General features: G+C 44.1%; 1 protein-coding gene across 1 annotated transcript in view; it reads left to right on the forward strand.

The window, feature by feature from the left end:
• The window catches only part of atl1 (atlastin GTPase 1), a 31,550-nt gene extending 23,631 nt beyond the window's left edge, over window positions 1-7,919 (forward strand). Inside the window, exons 12-14 of the mRNA XM_028821872.2 lie at window positions 3,208-3,639; window positions 4,513-4,527; window positions 6,792-7,919. Of these exons, the coding sequence (XP_028677705.1) occupies window positions 3,208-3,639; window positions 4,513-4,527; window positions 6,792-6,899 (555 nt within the window). The 3' untranslated portion in view covers window positions 6,900-7,919. The remainder of the gene's footprint in view (window positions 1-3,207; window positions 3,640-4,512; window positions 4,528-6,791) is intronic.
• Window positions 7,920-21,221: the final 13,302 nt, after the last annotated feature.

Below are 21,221 nucleotides of genomic sequence, written 5' to 3' on the forward strand. Positions count from 1 at the left end.
CTGCACGAGCACATTAGTAGAACATGGTCCACTTTAACAGCCAAACAATTCATTTGCTTAAGATGTTGTGTTTTCAGCCTGCTAACTGTCGGTCTTTAAAATCAAAAGGCAGTCAGATGTCAGAGGTAATTCTTAGCTTCTGTCTTCTCCATACAGCTGATATTAAATTGATGCCTTTAGCGTAACCAAGAGGCACGTCCTTCAAAGCCGACACAGCCAATCCAGATTTTTTTGAACCAGCGATGCTTGCATACAAGGACAGTGTGTACAAATAATGGGACATGCATTCAAAACTCTCTTTACATAGTGCTTGTGAGAGCCAGGAGAAGACATCCTTCTGTCTGTTTGGAAGTAAAGAGTTGCTGAGACCAACCAGCCACAATCTAACCAAATGAGACACATATAAACACTGGAGTGAGTAAGTGTGCCTAGGTGTGGCAGGGGGGACATTCTTGGCTGAGCTACTCCATATGGTTGACAGGCACATAGTTGCCAGGTCATTAGGACCTCCGCATGGCAGTGATAGGCAGGAAATGTGTTTGCTTTTACATTAACCCAGTGGTGGACTTTCAAAACATCTTTAAAATTACATTTTGAAATTTCTCTCTTAAATGATACTTCAAGGAAAGGAATACCTTAGCTTTTTCTTATAATGACCCAGGGTAAAGAAAATATATATATACACACACACAACATCATCTGCATTTCTTTCATGAACACTTGATATGCTAGCGGGGCCATCCCATCATGCCCCTGCTCCCTGCATTTGGACAGTGAGTTTGCTGTTTTAGTCCTTGGCCTTGAGTTGAATCCATTGAAGTGGGCATTAAAATTAGATAGTTAATTTTACTATTTATTGGAAGACTGCTCTTAGCTGTTGTTCTTGCTGTTCTCTAATTCATTGTCAACTGGACGTACAGTTTAATGGGTTCTTTGCCAAAGGGACTAAAGTTAGGGAGATATTAGAAACTCCTTATTTGTACAGATGCCTGGTAATGTGAAGATCCAAAAGATGAAATCTCATATTTTCCATTCATTTGACTTTTGCTCAGCTAGTGCTAGAGACACCTTCAAATTCATTGCGTTATCTGGATGTAATAGGAAAGATCACTGCAGTAAAAGTTAGGAAGGTTAGGAAAATAAAAACTGAAAATAATCTGCTGCAATTCTTGTGACCAAGTCTTATATTTTACTTAAATTATACTTGTGTCTTAATGACTCATGTGGATTGAATTTCAATCTTTTGTTAAATTTTATTTCTCTCTCCCTCTCTCACACACACACAGTATATATATATATATATATATATATATATATATATATATATATATATATATATATATATATATATATGCCCTGAATTTTATGGCCTCCCAAAAATCCATAAAACCCCTCTAAAATTTCAACCTATTGTAGGCTTAAAAGGTGGTTTAACGTATACACGCAACATGTAATTTATCTAAAAGACTTTTTCAAATGCTCAAACATTTAACATATAATTCAGGATATTCTGTTAATAGCGCTGAGATGCAATTGTATCCATAGCTGAGGATGAGATCAAGGTCTCGTTTGCTACTGTGTCGATTTACACCCTGATTCCAATTCATCTGGCCACATAAAACTCTCCAAACACAGCTAAACAATGACCCCACCATAGTGACACTAACGAAGCTGCCCATGAACCACATACTGCGTCTAGTTTCCCTTTGCCAGATGACTCATTTTCATTTTAATGGGAAATACTACAGACAAAAAGAAGGCATGCCAACATGATCTCCATTATCAGGACTCTACGCTGGTAATGCAGACTCTAACTCAGTACACGGCGACACTTTGGATACACTACATTGACGACACATCATATTAAAAAGTGACCAACTGAATGATTTCCACAACCACGTCAACACAATATGCCCTGTTAACTATGGAAAAAGAAACAAACCGACACATAAATTTCCTGGACAAGTCCTTTGAAGAAGGTAATAATGCCACCCTGATTACAGGTGTTCATTGTAAGGAATGTTGTGCCGACAAAATATTACACTTTGCTGGCAATCACCCATCATTGCATAAATGAAGCTGTGTTAAGACTCTGGTCAGAAGAGTTCACACCCATTGTAATACCTAGGAGACTAAAAAGAATGAAAGGTGCTATCTTTTGCAACTGTTCACATCAAACGGCTAACCCAAAGACATTCATCAGACAATGCTTACAGAGGAGACGTGCCACCTAGCACACACTTCCTTATCATCACGAGGTATCAGAAGATCCAGATCAGGCATCAAAATAGCACAGGAACCTGCAAACACTCTGCACACAGTCCTTTTTAATGCTAAAAACAGGAAATCTGCAGTAGAGACACAGAACGTGGTTTACTGCGTACCACATCATTCTTGTCCAGCTGTATACGAGGAACAAACATCAAAAACACTTGCTACACGTATACAGGAACATCACAATGTGGTCAGAAGAAAGGACCCACAGTCTCTGATTTACACACATGCAAGTTTGATCAGACGAACATTTAAGTGGAACTCAGTGCAAGTAAAATTCAAGGGTAACACTAAAAGTGCCAGAGGATTGGCTGAAACATGGCTATCCAATGAAAATGCCATTAACAGACATTTGCACATGAACCCAGCATATGTAGGCTTGAAACAAAGAACATGCAAGTAATAAATAAGACTTTATGACCTACACCCTCCAAACCCCACCTCATCAATTCTCCCCCCCCCCCACCTCCTTATTTGCCATGTATTGCCTTGGATTCCTGTAAGTCTAATCATTTTCCTGTGATGATGATTCCTGAAAGGAGTCAAACGTTTAGGGACAAAAAACTAAGATAACTGATTCATTTTCTCCCCTTGTGGATTTCTGGCTACAAAAATGCAAACCGTATCTCGGACCTTCACTTCCCTGTATATATGTAAAATATATTATATATGTAAAAGGCAGACATAGAGACATTACACCCTTCTGGGGATAAAGCCAGAAGAAGATTGTGGGTTCGCTTCCCGGTTCCTCCCTGTGTGGATAGCACTTTGAGTACTGAGAAAAGCGATATGTAAATGTAATGAATTATTATTATTATCATTATTAAGAAGATGGTTTTCATCAAAATGGTCTCTATGACAAAGAGGCTGCAGCTTAGTTCAGTGTGCGTGTCGTTGAAGTGTTTACCATTCACTGTCAATTTGCCTTTGTAGGTCTGTGGAGGAGATCGCCCCTTCCTGGCACCCAGTGAGCTGCAAGCACGACACGGCGACCTAAAGGACGAAGCGCTAAGACTGTTCCGCAGTGTCAAAAAGATGGGCGGAGAAGAGTTCAGTCGGCGATACCTGCAACAGCTGGAGGCCGAGATTGATGAGGTTTTTCTTCAGTACATCAAACACAATGACTCCAAGAACATCTTCCATGCGGCTCGCACCCCTGCTACACTTTTTGTAGTCATTTTTGTCATGTACGTTGCAGCTGGTATCACTGGGTTTGTAGGAGTTGATGTTATTGCCAGCCTCTGTAACATGATTTTAGGCCTGGCACTGATCACGTTATGCACGTGGGCCTACATACGCTACTCTGGTGAATACCGAGAGTTGGGAGCCGTCATTGATCAGGTGGCTGGGGCACTCTGGGATCAGGTGAGTGATTTTAATGGAGTTTGTTGGTGTACAGAAAGCACTGAAGTCCCTTAATTGTTTTTGAATGAAAATGTGCCTGTCAATACTGTAGAATGAATCCTGGCAAGAGCCTGTTGTGCCACCCAAAGACGCCTCTAACTGATAATCACATATGGTACTCTATGCGTTACACTTTGGTTACTCAGTCTACTAACAGAATTACTAAATATCAGTGCTTTTGTGGTTCTGAGTGTTGAAACTCAGGATTTCACTCCTTAATGCATTATAGCATTCTATTATATTTATATACGGTCAAATTATAAGCACTTCAGAAGAGAATTTTACTTCAATAAACTCAAAATCCAAGTAGCTAGCTTATAACCTACACCAAGAGCCCACTAGAGGTCACTCAAGCCACTGCCTCAGGCCCTCCGAGTTCAGAGATTTGAAAACAAGAAGCCGCAGATGTGCTTCTTGTCTCCTGTCATTCATTTCATTTCTTTGTTGTGATTGTCCAGCCTGCACACATTTTTTTTATTACATCTTAAAAAAGCTTAGACTCAAGTTTGTTTTTCATAAATTATCCTCATGAAAGTGTGACCGTTTGTGTTGGACATGTTTTAGGAAATTTACCCCATTACAAATGAAAACTACCACAAATTGGGAAGACTGATGACAAGAGTAAAACGCTCTTAACAAGAGAAAATTTGGGTTGCTGGTCGACCATATACGTGTTCAGTGTTCTGCCTGTAATTACAGTATCTCTTCAGTTTTACTCCAGTTGGAATGCTCTGTTCAAAATTCAGACTTGCTTCTTGAGTGTCTGTGCACGCTGATTGTCTGCAGCGTCATATCTAACCCCTTTATTTTTCTTTTTTTCTTGTCTTCATGCAGGGAAGTACAAATGAGGTAAGCTGCTGTTCTTCAGATCTTTCTAGTCAGAAGTACCGGCGTGAGCTGATTAATATATTAGTGTGTGCACCAGTTTGTGCATTTTATGTGAAGGTATAAGGAGGAGTCCAACAACAATTATGGAGAAACTTAAGATTATATGAATAGCAAAAGAAAAGAGATGTCATTACCATAAACCTGTATGCAAGGGCCAGTCAATTCAGAACTTTCTGAAACATTGAATTCAATTTATTCTTCACAGAGTATATCTTCAGAGCATTAATAAATATTACAATAATAGCTAAAGCACAAACCCACACAACACTTGCACACATTCATAACCACACATTGGGATAAACAGAAATGAATCTCAGTGGCTAAAAGTATATAACATCAAGATGCTACCTTTAAATACGCAGACATAAAAACCAAGAACATGTCGGCACCAGCACATGTAGCCTGAGTTGACGCAGTTCTGAATCGACTGTTAGTTAACATCCATCATCCAGTATCCAACCCGCTATATCCTAACTACAGGGTCACGGGGGTCTGCTGGAGCCAATCCCAGCCAACACAGGGTGCAAGGCAGGAAACAAACCCCGGGCAGGGCGCCAGCTCACCACAGGACACACACACACACACACACCAAGCACAATTTAGAATCGCCAATCCACCTAACCTGCATGTCTTTGGACTGTGGGAGGAAACCCACGCAGACACGGAGAGAACATGCAAACTCCACGCAGGGAGGACCCGGTAAGCGAACCCAGGTCTCCTAACTGCGAAGCAGCAGCGCTACCCACTGCGCCACTGTGCCGCCCCTGTTAGTTAACACTACAAAACAGTAAGATTTCTAGATCTACAATGTATTTTTATACCTGTTAATAAAGAGGACCTTTGAGAAAATCCAGAATTTAACAATAGGCTTCATTTTCCACCCAGGAATCAATTTTCTGACTATACTTTGTCCAAAAAGAAGGCCCAATCCTGGTAGTACCAGACATAAAGCAGGAACCAACCATACTCATTCCCATAACACTGTGCCCTTAGGGGGCGATGCCAGTGAGCCCAACTGCATGCCCCTGTATTGTGGGACAAAGTCAGAAAAGAACCCACTTGAATGGCCATTAGAACAATTTTGACAAGATCAGGTCATTTAGCCCAGCAAGCTTGCAGGTCTTACTCATATGTCCAAAATTAAATCAAGCCGAGATTTAAAGCTCCCTAAAGTCCTGTTGTCCACCACACTACCTGGCGTCTGCGGTTTTTTGCATGAAGTAACACATTTCTATGAACTCTGCCCTTAACAAGTTTTAACCATATCTCAGTGTTTTTGTCGTGAGAATTTATTTTAAAGTGACAGCACTGATCCACTGTACTCAGTCATGTCACCTCTTAATCTCCATTTACTTAAACAAATGATAGAACAGGAAGGCCCCACTGGAAAAAAAAGCATCCTAGCCATGGATCAGACTGGGGACCCAGTCAAGTGAAGTGGCATTTCTGTGAACTGCATTATGAGGAGGCCTGCTGCATTTTCTATAACTTGATTTTTTTTTAATCTGCTTCTTCCTGTGTGGTGTCATTGGGAGGTATAACGGGGTTTTATAATCTTACATTTATAAGAAAGAACAAGATGATCACTCAACCTGGAGTACCCAGTGTCCAATTACCAGCTGTTCTTTTACGTAGCAACTTTTCTATAGCCAACTCCATCCAAAGTTAACTTATTAAGAGGCATATTATGAATGTTTACGCTTAGTTTATAAACCAAAGCAAAGACAGCAGTCTGGCAGCTTACCATCAGGCCATCTTGTTAGTATCAAGTGTTCAGTCGACTAGTGTAACTATCGAAGCAGAAGACACTTCGATGCATTATGAAGTCATTATGAGGTGATGCCCTGCCCCATGTCCAGCTTCTAGTAATAAAAATTAGATTGATTATTCTTATTTGACCAAAGTGAGACAAAGATGTTAATGGGTAAATCTAAAGGAGCAAACTGGATTGGACAGAGCCAAAGGTCAATTGACAAAGCAGCAACCAAAACAAATGGATTAATAAAGAAAATTGAGTTAGGACTAAAAAGTCAAAAACTGCCTCGAAAACATAATTTTCAGAGATATGGGACTTCTCCTAGAAGCAAAGTTCAGTAACTGAACATACAAATCCAGTGTGACATCACTGAGAGACGCATTGCATCATAGCAGCCAAAGTCAAAATGGTGGCGCTGAACATTTTATTAACGCTGACTTCTGTCTTCCCTTTGTTTTCTTCCCCTCAGGCTCTTTATAAACTGTACAGCGCTGCAGCCAATCACCGGCACTTGTACCATCACGCCTTCCCTGTGCCACTGACAGAGGATGAGGAGCACAAAGCAAAGGATAACTGATGTGGCATTTGTCCAAATCTTGTGAAGGAACTAAAACGCCCGAACACAGAAATGTGAGGTACCCGACAGCATTGTGGGGAGGAAAAACACACTACAATTAAATGAAAATCACAACAGTCCAGAAAGAAGACGCCTGCACTTCAACCTACAAAGCATCACAACCAACATGAGCCTAAAAACACACAACAGAGGACTGCGATCAACCCAATGAAACCAAATCTGGAAAGTGCCACCACAGATTTAGAGGACTACAGTAAAACGTTAAGCCAGCTAAGCGCCAAAAGAAATCAGAGACCAAAATGAAAAATTAACATTCCAAGAACAGGAGCAGGGAGTAATTGATTTGTAGGCCCACAAAGTGGAAACGAAAAAATCCAAGTCAGTTAGCCCTAATGACATGAAGTTACCGAAATTTCCTTCATTTGAACCAACGGAGGATCCACCAAAACATGAGAGGACTGCAATGGTGGAACTAAAAGATCAATTGTGGATGAGAATGGTGCTGAAGTGTAGGACTTGTCACAGCAATGCAGGCCCAACTCCAGCCCTGTACTTGAGGATTCTCCGTTTCTTAGCGTGCATGAGACACAGAAAGCATTTGTTCCATTTTGTTTTTTCGATGTACTACAGTTTAGTATGTGTTACCTCTGTAAAAATGCTGTATATTTGCAGGACCAATGTGACGTAATCACCCAACATTTCAAGTGGGTCCACAGGCACAGAGGGAGGCGCCTGTTCGTGAAGGTTTTGTTGTTCTTTTGTGTTGACTTATTGCGGCTGCCCATGAAAGTGCGTGGCGGGTGTTTTAAATTTGGCAGATAGCACAACATTGCGGTCTAAATGCATGTTATCTTTAGGCCAGCTAAGCACTGACTCTTAACAGGGAGATGCAAGCCCTAATCACCCGCTTACCTGTCAGAAACAAGCCACCAAAATTGTCGAGAAGTGGTCCACCAGGTGCCTTTGAGCATCCCAGTGAAATCTAAGATTAATAAAACATTGTGCCCTATGGGACCATGACGAGTTTGCCTGCTTGATGTCACTTCTTTTCACAAATTTGCAAGCGATAAAAACCCTGCTGTTCTAAGAAGGCGACGTTTGAGTAGTCGTGATCAATCCTGTGGTCAGGTTCTATTCAATAAGGGTGCGCACAAAAAGGCGAGCTTCAAAAGGGCGACCTCAATTGGGCGCAGCGAATAAAGGCAAACGCAACAAAATTATTACAGAAAATTTATTAGATAAAGGCAATGCTTGAACGTATAAAAAGGCGAAAGCAAGAATATTAAAACATCCAATTAATTAATGCATGAACTTCTAACGAACTATTTCTAAAGCTCTCTATATTTCGTTGTTTTCTGCTCTTACTCATTGTTGTGTTACACTTGAAGCTGTAGATTATGTACAATGCCACATAGATATTTTATTATTATCTACTATTATTATCTATCTATTATTATCTAAATTATCTATGAACGCCTTTATTCGCTCAATTGAGGTCGCCCTTTTGAAGCTCGCCTTTTTGTGCGCGCCCTTATTGAAGGATACCCTGTGGTCATGCTCCTTGCTAGTTTCACGGGGCCAGATGTGATTCTCAAATAAGAGTACATGTCCGGGGACATCCGGTTAAAAACATTCGTACTGAATAGCAGCAAAATCCGGTGCGGTAATGGCTACACACAGAGGCCTCCGTCCTAAAACACCCGCCTCTGATTCCTTCAGTCTGTACACTGAACTGAACTGTTGGGGTTCAGGGATAGAGCAAAAGAAACTGAATAAAAGACTTGAGGCTGAAAGGAAATAAAAAACTAAAACTGCTGCTATCCATTCAGGGGCTCAGTAGCACAAGATAACACACGTAGACCACTGCAGTTACTTGAATCCATGTCTTTGAGAAGCGCTTCTGTCATTTTGACATTTGTATCTCCATGTGGCATAACAGCAGCAAATTGAGTTTAGTTGTGCATTGTAGTCTAAGATGTACAACGTGTTCAAACACCAGGGCTATTCTAGTATTGGCATGTTTGCATTTCCAGTTGGTAATGTTACATTTCTTTAGTTATTTGTTTAGGCCCACAGTCAAACAGTGGGTACTGTCCAGTCTTTGCCGTGCTTTACTGGTGTTTTGTGTACTGAAATCCGCATCCCCTGTGGCTCTTCATTATCAGCTCTCTTAAAGGCAGTCCGTTTAATGGGGTAGGACACACCGTTTACTTCAAATGCATATTTTGCAGTTCATATTTTCATGAATACTAGGGGGCTGTGCCCCCTGCTCACTTTGCTCGCCCACCCCCGGGTTTGGTTTACCGGATATGCAATTTCAAGAGATCGTTATTTTCATGGGAATTGTTACATATGCATTATTTTCACTTTTACTTTAAAGCTTTTTTTAAAAACAATATTTGTCCTTTATTTGCTGCCCCAGGCATGGTTACATCTCTTTCTCGCAGGACATATAACGCTGCTCGCATTGTGAAGGGGGGAGGCTGAACGCACACGAAGGAGATGCGGTTGGATCATCTGCTGGCGAGCTGCGTGTTCTGCTTGTCGTTATTTTAAGAGCTGGGAGCACATGAAGTGTGTCTGCCAAAAGCTTTCCAACAGCTGCTAATTTAGATGTCCGTGATGTTGTTTTAAATTGTTTGTAAGTTTTGCTTCCTAAGGTTGTAATGTCTAGTCTCGTGTGTCATCAAAGTGTCTCTCCGAGATGATCAGGTCTTGATCGCTTCGCAGACACCCGCCCCCGTCCCGGAGGAGCGCTACGCTCCTGCCACTTTGCATTTGTCCCGCTTGCGTCGTGAAGGGGGGGAGCTGAACACACGCTAAGGGGATGCGGATGGATCAGCTGCCGTGTTTGTGCTACTGCTGCCGAGGTGCGTGTTCTGCTTGTCATGCTGCGTGTCGATCATTTAAAAGCCTGTACAGTAGCTATCCTTCTGTCTCACTGCCTTGTCTCGCGGCACGACAAAGTCTCTTCCGAGAAGATCACGTCTCGTCTCCCTGCCAAGATGTTTTTTTTTTTTTTATAATAGAGACATAGATGCCAGTTCTTTCAAGCTTACATCAAGTCCTCCTCTATTGTTGTAAGGCTGAACAACAGAGAGCACACACAGCACATGTAACAATGTATCGTTCACGTTTCCCATTCATCTATTGATGCTGTCAAATGTCAATGTATAATCTGATGCTACAGAAAGGTTTTTCCCTTGCATCGGGTTATGTTTATTTTTAAAATGTGCAATGTGCTTCCTGCACACATGACACTCATTTATATGTCTAATAGGGTTTCTTTTAGGAGATTTTTCAACTGTACACGGTTCTTTGCAATCAGAAGCTTGCTCTCCATTGGACCAGGTTAACGAGAGCAACTCTGATCTTTGCAGTTCAAAATCACCGCCCCTACTTTGAGTGCCTCCTTCATGAGGCAGTGGATTGGTTTAGAAATGTGACACTCAGTGAGCCGTCCGATTGTTCCCAGCCTGTTTTAAGCAGAACTCACTGATGATTGGCTCAGTGACACAACCTCCTTGCATACTCGAGGCTGTATCAGAGCAGGGGGGTATTTTCCGTACGTTGCTTAAATTTGAGATCTGATGCCTCATCTTGGATGAGTTAATGCCGGTGAAACTCATCCGGGATAAGTCAGTTTTTCAAATGCAGCTGTGTAGTAGATTAGTTTAGCTGGATCTAATCATCTGAGATGAATGCATGCGCCCGTGCTGATTGAAAAGCCCATATACAGTGCATCACTTTTTCCACATTTTGTTATGTTACAGCCTTATTCCAAAATGGATTAAATTCATTTTTTTCCTCAGAATTCTACACACAACACCCCATGAATTTAATCCATTTTGGAATAAGGCTGTAACATAACAAAATGTGGAAAAAGTGATGTGCTGTGAATACTTTCCGGATGCACTGAAAATTGAGTCTAGAAAACATGATCAGCAAGTCTTTGATAGGCTGTAACCAAATGACAAAAGAACGGGCGCATTTTTTTCACACAAGCGTAGCAGGACCTTTTATTCGTAGGATATGAAGAATTTCAAGATTTAATGTGCACAAGGGGTAACACTGCAAAAGCAGCCCAAACCAGAAAAGAAGGCTGGCAAAAAGTGGCCGTCAAATTAAACGCTAAGTAGTGTGCATTGTACTTACTGAATACAGCGTTTCATTTCCTATGTGTCGGATTAATTATTATTTAACAAGGGGGCTTCGCTCGCCTACCCCCAGCGTTTTGAACCCGTGGCCGCTGGGCAGCCGTAGTTTCAGACGCGCGTTGTAGGAGCTTGCGTTGTTTTGAATCCGTGCTTGCCCTGCTTCTGCGGTTTGAGACGTGCGTTGTAGGCGTATATCCGTCAGTCGAGCTCGTTTGGTTTGAACCCGTGCCTGCTTTGCCTCCGCAGTTTCAGACGGTGGGTCGCGTTCGGCGTTTTGTACGATCCCAAGCAGCACATTATTCCTAACTTCACTCCGCAGTAGTGCCACTCACAATATGGCGGCAACGCCTGCGCCTTCCGTATTATGTCGGGTTTTACCATGCTGTGTAGGCGCCTTTGCCTTTCATACTTTCCCGCGCCTTCCGATGCGCGATGTAGGCGCCTGCACCTTCCGGGTCTGCCTCCGCTGTGTGGTGTGGACGTTTAACTGTCATTTTTTTCTGTTTTTATATTCTGTATCTCGCTGTGCATGCGTTTCGTGCCTAGGTTTTTTTGAAGCTGTTGCATTCCAGTTTTCATCATCTGTAACCTGCTCTCCATGTGTTTGGCCCCGTTCTTTAACCTCTTTATCACGTTTGACTTTGTTTCCTACTCTGTCTTTTATTTCTGACCTCGCTTTATCCTGCTTGCGGCATGTCAGACGGTTCGTAGTCTCTCCCGTTTCGCTCTGGGGCGTTGGGGGCTTTGTGTGGCGCCTGCGCACTATGTCTCCTGCGTCCACGGGCAGGTCCCTGCGTCCATATCCGGTTTACCATTCTCGGTTAGTAATATGGATATGTCATAATTCCAGATCAAACGTGAGCGCAAGGAGAACACAGGAACAGGTTAAAGTGAGATTCAAACTGGTAAATATTGGTATATAACTATTTAAAGAATTGTTGACATAAATAATCATATAATATAAAAAACAGTACTGTAATTTTAAAGCTAATAAGAAGGCATGCAAGCAAAAAACAGGTGGAGGTCCACGCGGTCCAGACCTAACCCCTGCAGAAGAGTTGGCTCTCCTGCAAAATGCCCATCGCCCTGTTTCTGAGGGCATTCCAGGGGGAAGCTCCTCCTCAGAACCAGTGGCAGGATGCAGTGGTCACTTCATTTCAGATGGTCACTGCATATATTTGTCCTCAATGTGTGCCATAGGTAGTCATATCCCTAGAACTTGTGTCTGACCAATGAGATATTGACGAAAGTCAAATATTTGATGAAGACACTGTGTCTGATTATTCATCAGGAGGAGAGATACATTTTCCAAATCAAACTCCACTCTGATCAGTCCCATGTGCCCCAATCACATTTGGAAATCCTGGTAATGAGAATGTTAGGCTGATTGTGAGATTCTTCATGGAACTGTGGGTGTTTTAGCCTGTGTATTACCTACCTGCAATGAAATGAAACACCTCTTTTATTGTCTGCACACACCGGTGTCCAGGAAACACAATGAAAACCCAAAGGAAATATTTCAGAGCCAAACAGACTTTACGAATTGCCTGGCAAACTGCACTTTTAGTTAGATTTTCCGCATCGCCTACAGTATATAAAAAAGTGCCACTTGTAAAAAACCTCAAAGCAATGCATACTGTCTGTGTGGTTGTGAGAGCCCGACTTCGCCGAGTTTTACTTCAAATATAAGGTCCTAATAAATTTTTGAGGTACAATATTCCACCTCGGCTAAAGCGGTATCTTTCGAAAATAATTTCCTCCGGGAGCAATAAAGGATCTTGCCAATCGCACAAAACCCTCTCTATATGAAATTATCTTCTTATAATTTGCGTACCGATTTCAAGTGGTCGTACCTGAACGGCGAAGTCATGACTGAATGAATTCCACGCACGGACACTGATTACATGTGTGAGCTAATCCTTGTTTACGTAGAACAAACCAGCTCTGAGCAGGTTTGAGGATTTGAATGTGCTGCTATGACAACACATCCAGCAAGAGTTTCGAAAAACCGACAGATCCAGGATCAGGCCAAATCGTCAACAAGTACATCTGGCTAAACGAGTAATCCACGTACAAAAAATACCCCCCAGATGTCACGTCTCAGCAGTGTGTTTACACAACAGCAGAAAGACAAGACATGTTTCATGTTGTTTGGCCATGCAAGTAAGAATTTCACTGTATTTGTACACAGGACTGCTAGGGCTACGCACTGCTATCAACTGTACACAGAAGTTGTCAAGGGAACTACGGTCACACCTAAAAGCAGCAAACGTAGCATTAAAAACGTTAAAGGGAAATTCATCCGAACCAGTCAAGTGTATCGCTAAAGTATCTTGATGGCACTGCTAAACTAGAAGGCATGGCTGGAGACAGAAGCTGATAATGGAAAGAACATCGAAAGATATTTTGCATTAGATGATTTTTCCAACGATTTTCAGCCATAGCTTCATTCACACAATCTTAGTGAGTTGGAGGCGGCCGACAGTGCACTCCCATAAATCCCATCACATAATGTGACATACCCAGCGATTCACTCCAGCTAGGCCATAACCAGCTCTGACAAGTTGGACTGTTCTTTTAGTCGTAGAGGCAGCTGTGTGCGCATGAGAACCGACAACCAATGAATGCTCATCCAGATGAACGTTTGGACCTCACAAACAGAAGACGAGCTTGTCTGTCCGACGTCGCAGGTTTTACGCGCCATCAAAGAATAGAAAATGAAAAAAAGGGCTGAGATTGCCGCTGATCTCGTCATACCCGCTAACTCTTTGTGCAGTGATGGCTCCATCTGGCAGCACGCTATTGGCTGGGAGAAAAGAGGGCATTAATGACTGTCCTGGCACCGAGATGGTAAAGATGACATGCCAAGCAGTTTTGAATCACGTAAACTGAAAACACGGTCCAACAATGAGATCAGTGACAGCAGTAGATAAATCTGACATACTCCGCATAACTAGATGTCACTTAATGTGACATCGGTTTAAGGGAGCAGATGGTGCGAGAACTTTGTTCATAAGAGATGTGTGAGCTGTGTTTCCCCTTCCTGAATGAGGGTAGTGAAGGTGGCACCCCTTTAACATTTTCAAGCTGTTAGTACTAATGGTGACTGTGAATAAAATCTCAGAAGACTGAAGTCACCCCTCCAGTACTTCACTGCCATTGCTAACTCAATGACCACTTGCCAGTGCCCACTTTCCCAGTTTTTCTCTCTTATCTGCAGCTCTGATAATTATAAATGGCTAGACTGGCAGTGGACTCTCAGACCAGTGGGTCTTTCACCCTCCTAACGTGACAAATCTGGAGAACAATGCAACAATATGGAGATCCTGGGCATCCTGCACTTTATACACCAGGACATGTGCTCCATTTTTTTTGAGCTAAAGTTAATTAATTTTGCGATGTATTGGACATGGAGATACTGTACATACCTGGCTTCTTGAAAAATCTGCATCCCCCTGTGCATTGTTAGACATTATTCTGCTTAAAATAAAAAAACAAACAAACAAAAAGCATATTAAAATAAGGTAAGAGGAAGGCCTAAGATGATCCGCTGTGGCAACCCCTAGCGGGAGCAGCCGAAAGAAGAAAGAAGACCAGAGGTGGACATTCCCATCACTTGGGACAGAAGAAATGTGAGGTACAAAGCACAAACCAACCATGAACTGGAGTCCATCCATGGGGACCAGGAGTTGTAGGAGACCTGGGATTGTAGATTGAGTGGAATGACTTTCTGGGGGAAAACGGACCACTAGATCTTTCTGTTGGAGACCAACGCGGATGACCTTGTTTTAATAAGCAGACCACAAGGATTGGAAAAGATGGATAAAGTATCATCGTGAATACAAGAATGGCAAACTACTTTCTTCTCTCTTAAAGAGGTCACCATCTTGTGTGTTCTCTCTTTTAACCCTTGGCTCAAGAATTGAACAACAGTGACACAGAAGGTGGTATGTGAGACCTTTAAATGTATTGTGTTATTATGGTGAAGAATACGTGACGCTTGTATTGCCTATGTAAGAAACGGATGAAGTAAAGCCCCATGAAGACATTCGCACGTCAGCACTTAAGGCTGATGATTTGCTTCACCGCATCAAGCCATTCATCGAAGATCGAAGCACACTCACTGATCCTGCTGGAACTGCAATGAAGCTGCCGTCACACTGCGTTACGTTGCAATGGCTGGACCCCCACTTCTTTTCTCTGACATTTTCCGCTTTGCATGGACGTTCCTGTCTCGAATTTGCTTCCATTTCGTCTCACATGTCTCCACATCCACTTTCAAAGAGCTGCGATTTGATGGCAGCTGTTCTGACAGACATGTCTGTTACTATGGAGTTGTCGACAGTAAACAACATTGCGGATGTCACCCAACAAAACTTGAACACACGTGCCACCCTAAGTTTTGCCGGTACTGCAACTCGCACACGCATCTCGTTAATTTCTGACGCCGTGCTCAGAGGATGCGTCAAACGAGCACTGAATGCGTGGCAGCCATGATACGGGTGCGTAAGCGTTTGGAGTGTCAAGTGTAATCCTGTGGTTTCAGTTTCGACTGTAGCTAGTCTTGTGAGGTCTCGCATTGCGATCCTTCATACCGTGACATGAATAAAATCATCCTTGGAGGATCTGTGATTAGTTGTTTTTGGACGGGCAAGAACATCTCTTTCACGTTTGTGCTTTCTGAATTGTCATTCAAGTGAAAAACAACACACAAAATAAAAGTTGATTGTTGGGCAAAATAAATAAATAAATGTGTCCACTTGATCGGTGGCTTTGGGAGCATTTTAAATAAATAATCGTGGCTCCTGAAGCACAAGCTCCAAATGGGGGGATGATGGAGTGTGGGCAAGTGGACAAGTGCGGGTGTCAGTCAGGTGCCCCATTAGGAGAGCCACCATAAGAGGAGCCTGCATGGGACGGAATGGGGGGAAACAGAGGAAAGACCAGGGAGCCGTAAGGACAGCATCGGGTGGGGAGGCAAGACGAGTCGGCTGGCCAGCCAGCAAGGGAGAGACACGGCAGTCAGTGGCCCACAGCGGAGTGAAGTGTTGGGGTGACCTCTTTAAAGTCATATGACGCAACTTCTCACGACCAATGCTCACAAAATGTCATCACCCAGAAAAAGCAGTGGAGATACAACACAGCAACATGGGAGGCAGCACACCAAAAGGATGCAGCAACGTAATCGGCACTGAAATACACGTTACATTTCATACAATGGAAAGAACATCAGGCAGGAATTAAAGAGAAACCGACAGGCCAACTCTCTACATGACGCACAACAGTTAACAGGAGTTACAGACATCAAGATCAAAGAGCAAAATGAGAAGAAAGGTCAACAGGAGGTCTGAAAAGTGACAAAGACGTAAAACCAGAAGGACGAGAGGGGCCAGGGGTCAAATCTGGTGCTTTCATGACATCTGCGGTCTGCTGTGCTCCACAGATCCAGAGTTAAGCCCAAAGGGAAAAAGAGTGGACTGACTGGTCAAACGTCTACTGGGCGGTCCACCGATCTTTAGGTTTTCATGAGAACTGTCAAATGTGGACTTCAGCCGGGCCTCGGGAGTGCGCAGTGATGATGGCGTGAGTGACGCGGCTGCCTTCCTCAGTATAAATCCTCGCCACCTGCTCTCAGTGCTGCTCAAATTCCCGACAAACCGTCAATTCCCAGACTTCATGAATAAAAGGCGAAGGCGGATTAAATAGGCAAACGCCGTGGAACTCACACACAGCCTGCAGGCCACAAGCAGCCAACTCTCTCCCCACAAGTCTGTGTTTCTCACAAAGGCAGGCGCAGGCACTCAGATTTCATCCACATATCTTCTTCTTCTCTCTTGTGAAGCCCACTGCAGACTGCATAAGAGCCCACCACATTTGCTCAACGATTGGCTTCACTCTTATGTATATATTCCTGTGTGTGTTTTGAAAAGACCCAACATCTGCTAGAGCATGGACTGAGTGGCATACAAACGATGGCCAAGGTTGATAACTGTACGTCCCGTGGTGGGAGGTCTCCAGTTCAGACAGCTTGTTCCATTCTCTGCACTGCCAGGAATGGTGAAGACTGAGAAGGCAGTGAAGACGAAGGGTAACGGTTAGGTTAGGTTAGGTTGGATGGATGGATAGATAGATACTTTATTAATCCCAAGGGGAAATTCACATACTCCAGCAACAGCATACTGATAAAGAACAATATTAAATTGAAGAGTGATAAAAACACAGTGCAAGTTAAAAAGTGCAAGATGGAGAGTGAGAGGCAGGCATAACAAACAGACAATAACTTTGTATAATGTTAACGTTTACCCCCCCGGGTGGAATTGAAGAGTCGCATAGTTTGGGGGAGGAACGATCCCCTCAGTCTGTCAGTGGAGCAGGACAGTGACAGCAGTCTGTCGCTGAAGCTGCTCTTCTGTCTGGAGATGACACTGTTCAGTGGATGCAGTGGATTCTCCATAATTGATAGGAGCCTGCTGAGCGCCCGTCGCTCTGCCACAGATGTCAAACTGTCCAGCTCCATGCCTGCGATAGAGCCTGCCTTCCTCGCCAGTTTGTCCAGGCGTGAGGAGTCCTTCTTCATGCTGCCTCCCCTGCACACCACCGCGTAGAAGAGGGCACTCGCCACAACCATCTGATAGAACATCTGCAGCATCTTATTGCAGATGTTGAAGGACGCCAGCCTTCTAAGGAAGTATAGTCAGCTCTGTCCTTTCTTGCACTCCCAGGTATTTATAGGTCTGCACCCTCTGCACACAGTCACCTCTGATGATCACGAGGTCCATGAGGGGCCTGGGCCTCCTAAAATCCACCACCAGCTCCTTGGTTTTGCTGGTGTTCAGGTGCAGGTGGTTTGAGTCGCACCATTTAACAAAGTCCTTGATTAGGTCCCTATACTCCTCCTCCTGCCGACTCCTGATGCAGCCCACGATAGCAGTGTCGTCAGCGAAATTTTGCACGTGGCAGGACTCTGAGTTGTATTGGAAGTCTGATGTATATGAACAGGACCGGAGAAAGTACAGTCCCCTGCGGCGCTCCTGTGTTGCTGACCACAGTGTCAGACCTGCAGTTCCCGAGACGCACATACTGAGGTCTGTCTGTAAGATAGTCTACGATCCATGCTACCAGGTATGAATCTACTCCCATCTCTGTCAGCTTGTCCCTAAGGAGCAGAGGTTGGATTGTGTTGAAGGCGCTAGAGAAGTCTAGAAACATAATTCTTACAGCGCCACTGCCTCTGTCCAAGTGGGAGAGGGATCGATGTAGCATATAGATGATGGCATCCTCCGCTCCCACCTTCTCCTGGTATGCGAACTGCAGAGGGTCGAGGGCGTGGCGGACCTGTGGCTTCAGGTGGTGAAGCAGCAGCCGCTCCATGGTCTTCATCACATGTGACGTCAGGGCGACAGGCCGGAAGTCATTCAGCTCATTAGGATGTGACATCTTTGGGACTGGGGTGATACAAGATGTTTTCCAAAGCCTCAGGACTCTCCCCTGTTCCAGGCTCAGGTTGAAGATGCGCTGTAGAGGACTCCCCAGCTCCAACGCACAGGCAATCAGCAGTCATGGCGATACTCCATCTGGACCCGCTGCTTTGCTGGCACGAAGTCTCCTCAGCTCTCTGCTTACCTGGGCTGCTGTATTTGTGGGTTGGGGGAAACTCTCTCCTATGCTGATATCAGCAGAAGGATGGTTGGAGGGTGCAGTACTCCGCGGAGAGAGTGGGTTAGGGTGGTCAAACCTGTTGCTCTCTCCACGTCTCTCTCGATGGTGGTACCCCGCTTCGAGCTGCAGCCAGTGATGATCTTCATCCCATCCAACACTTCCTTCATGCTGTTATTCTGCAGCTTGATCAGAGAGGTTGAGAAAAAGGTAGAATGATAAACGGAGCTGCTGGAAACGCTGCCATTCATGGCGGCCTGAATGGATGGAATGAAACCAAAAACTACCAGGGTGGGTTGTGACCATGAAGATAAATGAAGCGCCACACATAACCGAAATTCAAAGTCTCAAAGAGTCGTTAGTGACAAGGAAAGGCTCCACAGAATGGAAACCAAAGACGTGTGTTACAAGACGCTGTACCCAGCAGAGGGCGCTCATTCCCTGGACTTGTGCTCTTTCTTAAAGCAGAACAGACAGACATGAGCCCTACATACTGTACTCCTTTAGTTACCAATGGCGGAAATAATGAGACGAGAGAAATATGAAACAAAAACATGTATTTAACTTGCTTTAAAATGCAATTTCTGCCCTAAAGAATACAACGTATAATTAATTTATAGCCAATGGAATGTACAGTCAGTCTTCAGTGCTAGATTTAAAAAAAATAAAATAAACAAAACCCAAACATCTTACCGTGTCGGCCTGAGCCGTGACAGAAGAAAATACCAAAAAATACTTAACACCGCTGTCCGTGTTTGCTACTCAGTTTTGACTGCCAGTAGTTGGTTTCCTTGTAGATCCACGAGATGACAGTTAATGAGAGTCACAAGCTGCCATCCTTTGCATTAATATCTGGAAAAGAGTGAAGAATGCAACTCTGCCCGAAATATACGTAGCAACTGTATTAGTGAACAGCAGCCGCACTTTACTTCAGTGCACTCGCCAGGGCTGATGGGGGCAAATGTGTTTCACAGATCACCTCCTCCCAGCGCTAATCACTACTTGGAGGAATTTCTTAAGTTAATCAGCCTCACAACACTGAAAGAGCGATCGTCGAACAGCTAAGTAAGTGGAAGTGGGTTACTGACGGTACTGCTGTCTTGTCCTGTGCTTCCGTTTCAGGTGTTGATGCGTTGAACTGGTGCTGCCGTGGAACACCATCAGTTGATTTGTTTTTATATAATAAACAACCAACCATTTTCTCAGATTTTTCAGGTGAAATACTCCCACACGGAGGACGTTTGGCTCATGTGGTGTAGCTGCCGCCATCATTCGTTTACTCAAACAGAACACCGCGACACAGCATGTCGGTGCGCAACATGGGGGTATTTCGGGGGATGGCAGGTTTCAGGAGAGACGATTGGTCGATTAAAAAAAACCAATTTGATTTTTTTTTTTTAAAAGTTGGTTAGTCAATACATGGATGAACTGCAGCGACCCTAATGGTCTAAGACTATCCACAAATCCTTTAAGAGTTTCTCACTCTGACTCCGGGCAAGGACATCGTTCTTCCTCACCACCGTCCCCAGGAAGAGTACACAATCAGCGACTAGCAACAGACTCCCCATCTCTAAGAACTCTGAAGACCCCTAAACTGTAATTTAAAACGTATACCCCGGGGTAATCAAACCCCTCCATCACACCAATTCTGTGATATGATTAAAAGATCCAACACCTCATCTGATAGCATTCTACTGTAAAACACATGCCCACCTGCTCTGCTTTGTGCGAGACAGCACAAGTCAAGTCAAGTTGGGGAGCAGGCACTGGTACAGGGTGTTGCCGCACCCACCACATGACAAAACACCTCGGGTTCCTGGTTTGCAACCCAGGTTGGCAGTCCCACCACCCTGAAAAATGACCCTCTATCTGCTGTAGCCAGGTATTACGTGGGCGACCCCTTGGCCTGGTCCAGCCACTCGGGTCCCCAACAACGAGGATCTTATGAGCCGGATCACCCTCGGGGAAACGCGCCACATGGCCGTAGTGTCGTAACTGACGCTCCCTCACAACGCAGGTAATGTGCCTCATTCAGGACTCCATGAGCAAAGTCAAACCAATGGTACCCAAGGATTCTCCGGAGAGACACAGTACCAAAGGAGTCCAGTCATCGTCTCAGGTCACTGGATAGCGTCCATGTCTCACAACCATATAGTAAGACAGGAAGCAGCAGGACTCTAAAGACTTGGACCTTCGTCCTTTTGCATAGATACTGGGAGCGCCACACACTCCTTTCCAGTGACGTCATGACCCCCCCACCCAAGCATGCTCTCCCAATTCATCTACTGACAAGACAATACAAACAAGCTAGAAAATGTGTTATGGCGTAACATTTAGGTACGTGCAAGGGCCAAGCAGGCACTGTAGCCCTCATGGACTGAGCTCAGCAGCTGGGCTCTAGAATCTTCTCAGCCCGTTTCAAGGTTACGGGAGCCAAAAGGCTACCTTGCCAGGATTGGGTTAAAGTCTGGAAATAGGACTGGACAGGACTCTTAGTCCATCACCGGGA

Source organism: Erpetoichthys calabaricus, chromosome 16, assembly GCF_900747795.2.
Source record: "Erpetoichthys calabaricus chromosome 16, fErpCal1.3, whole genome shotgun sequence".
NCBI classification, from domain to species: Eukaryota; Metazoa; Chordata; class Cladistia; order Polypteriformes; family Polypteridae; genus Erpetoichthys; species Erpetoichthys calabaricus.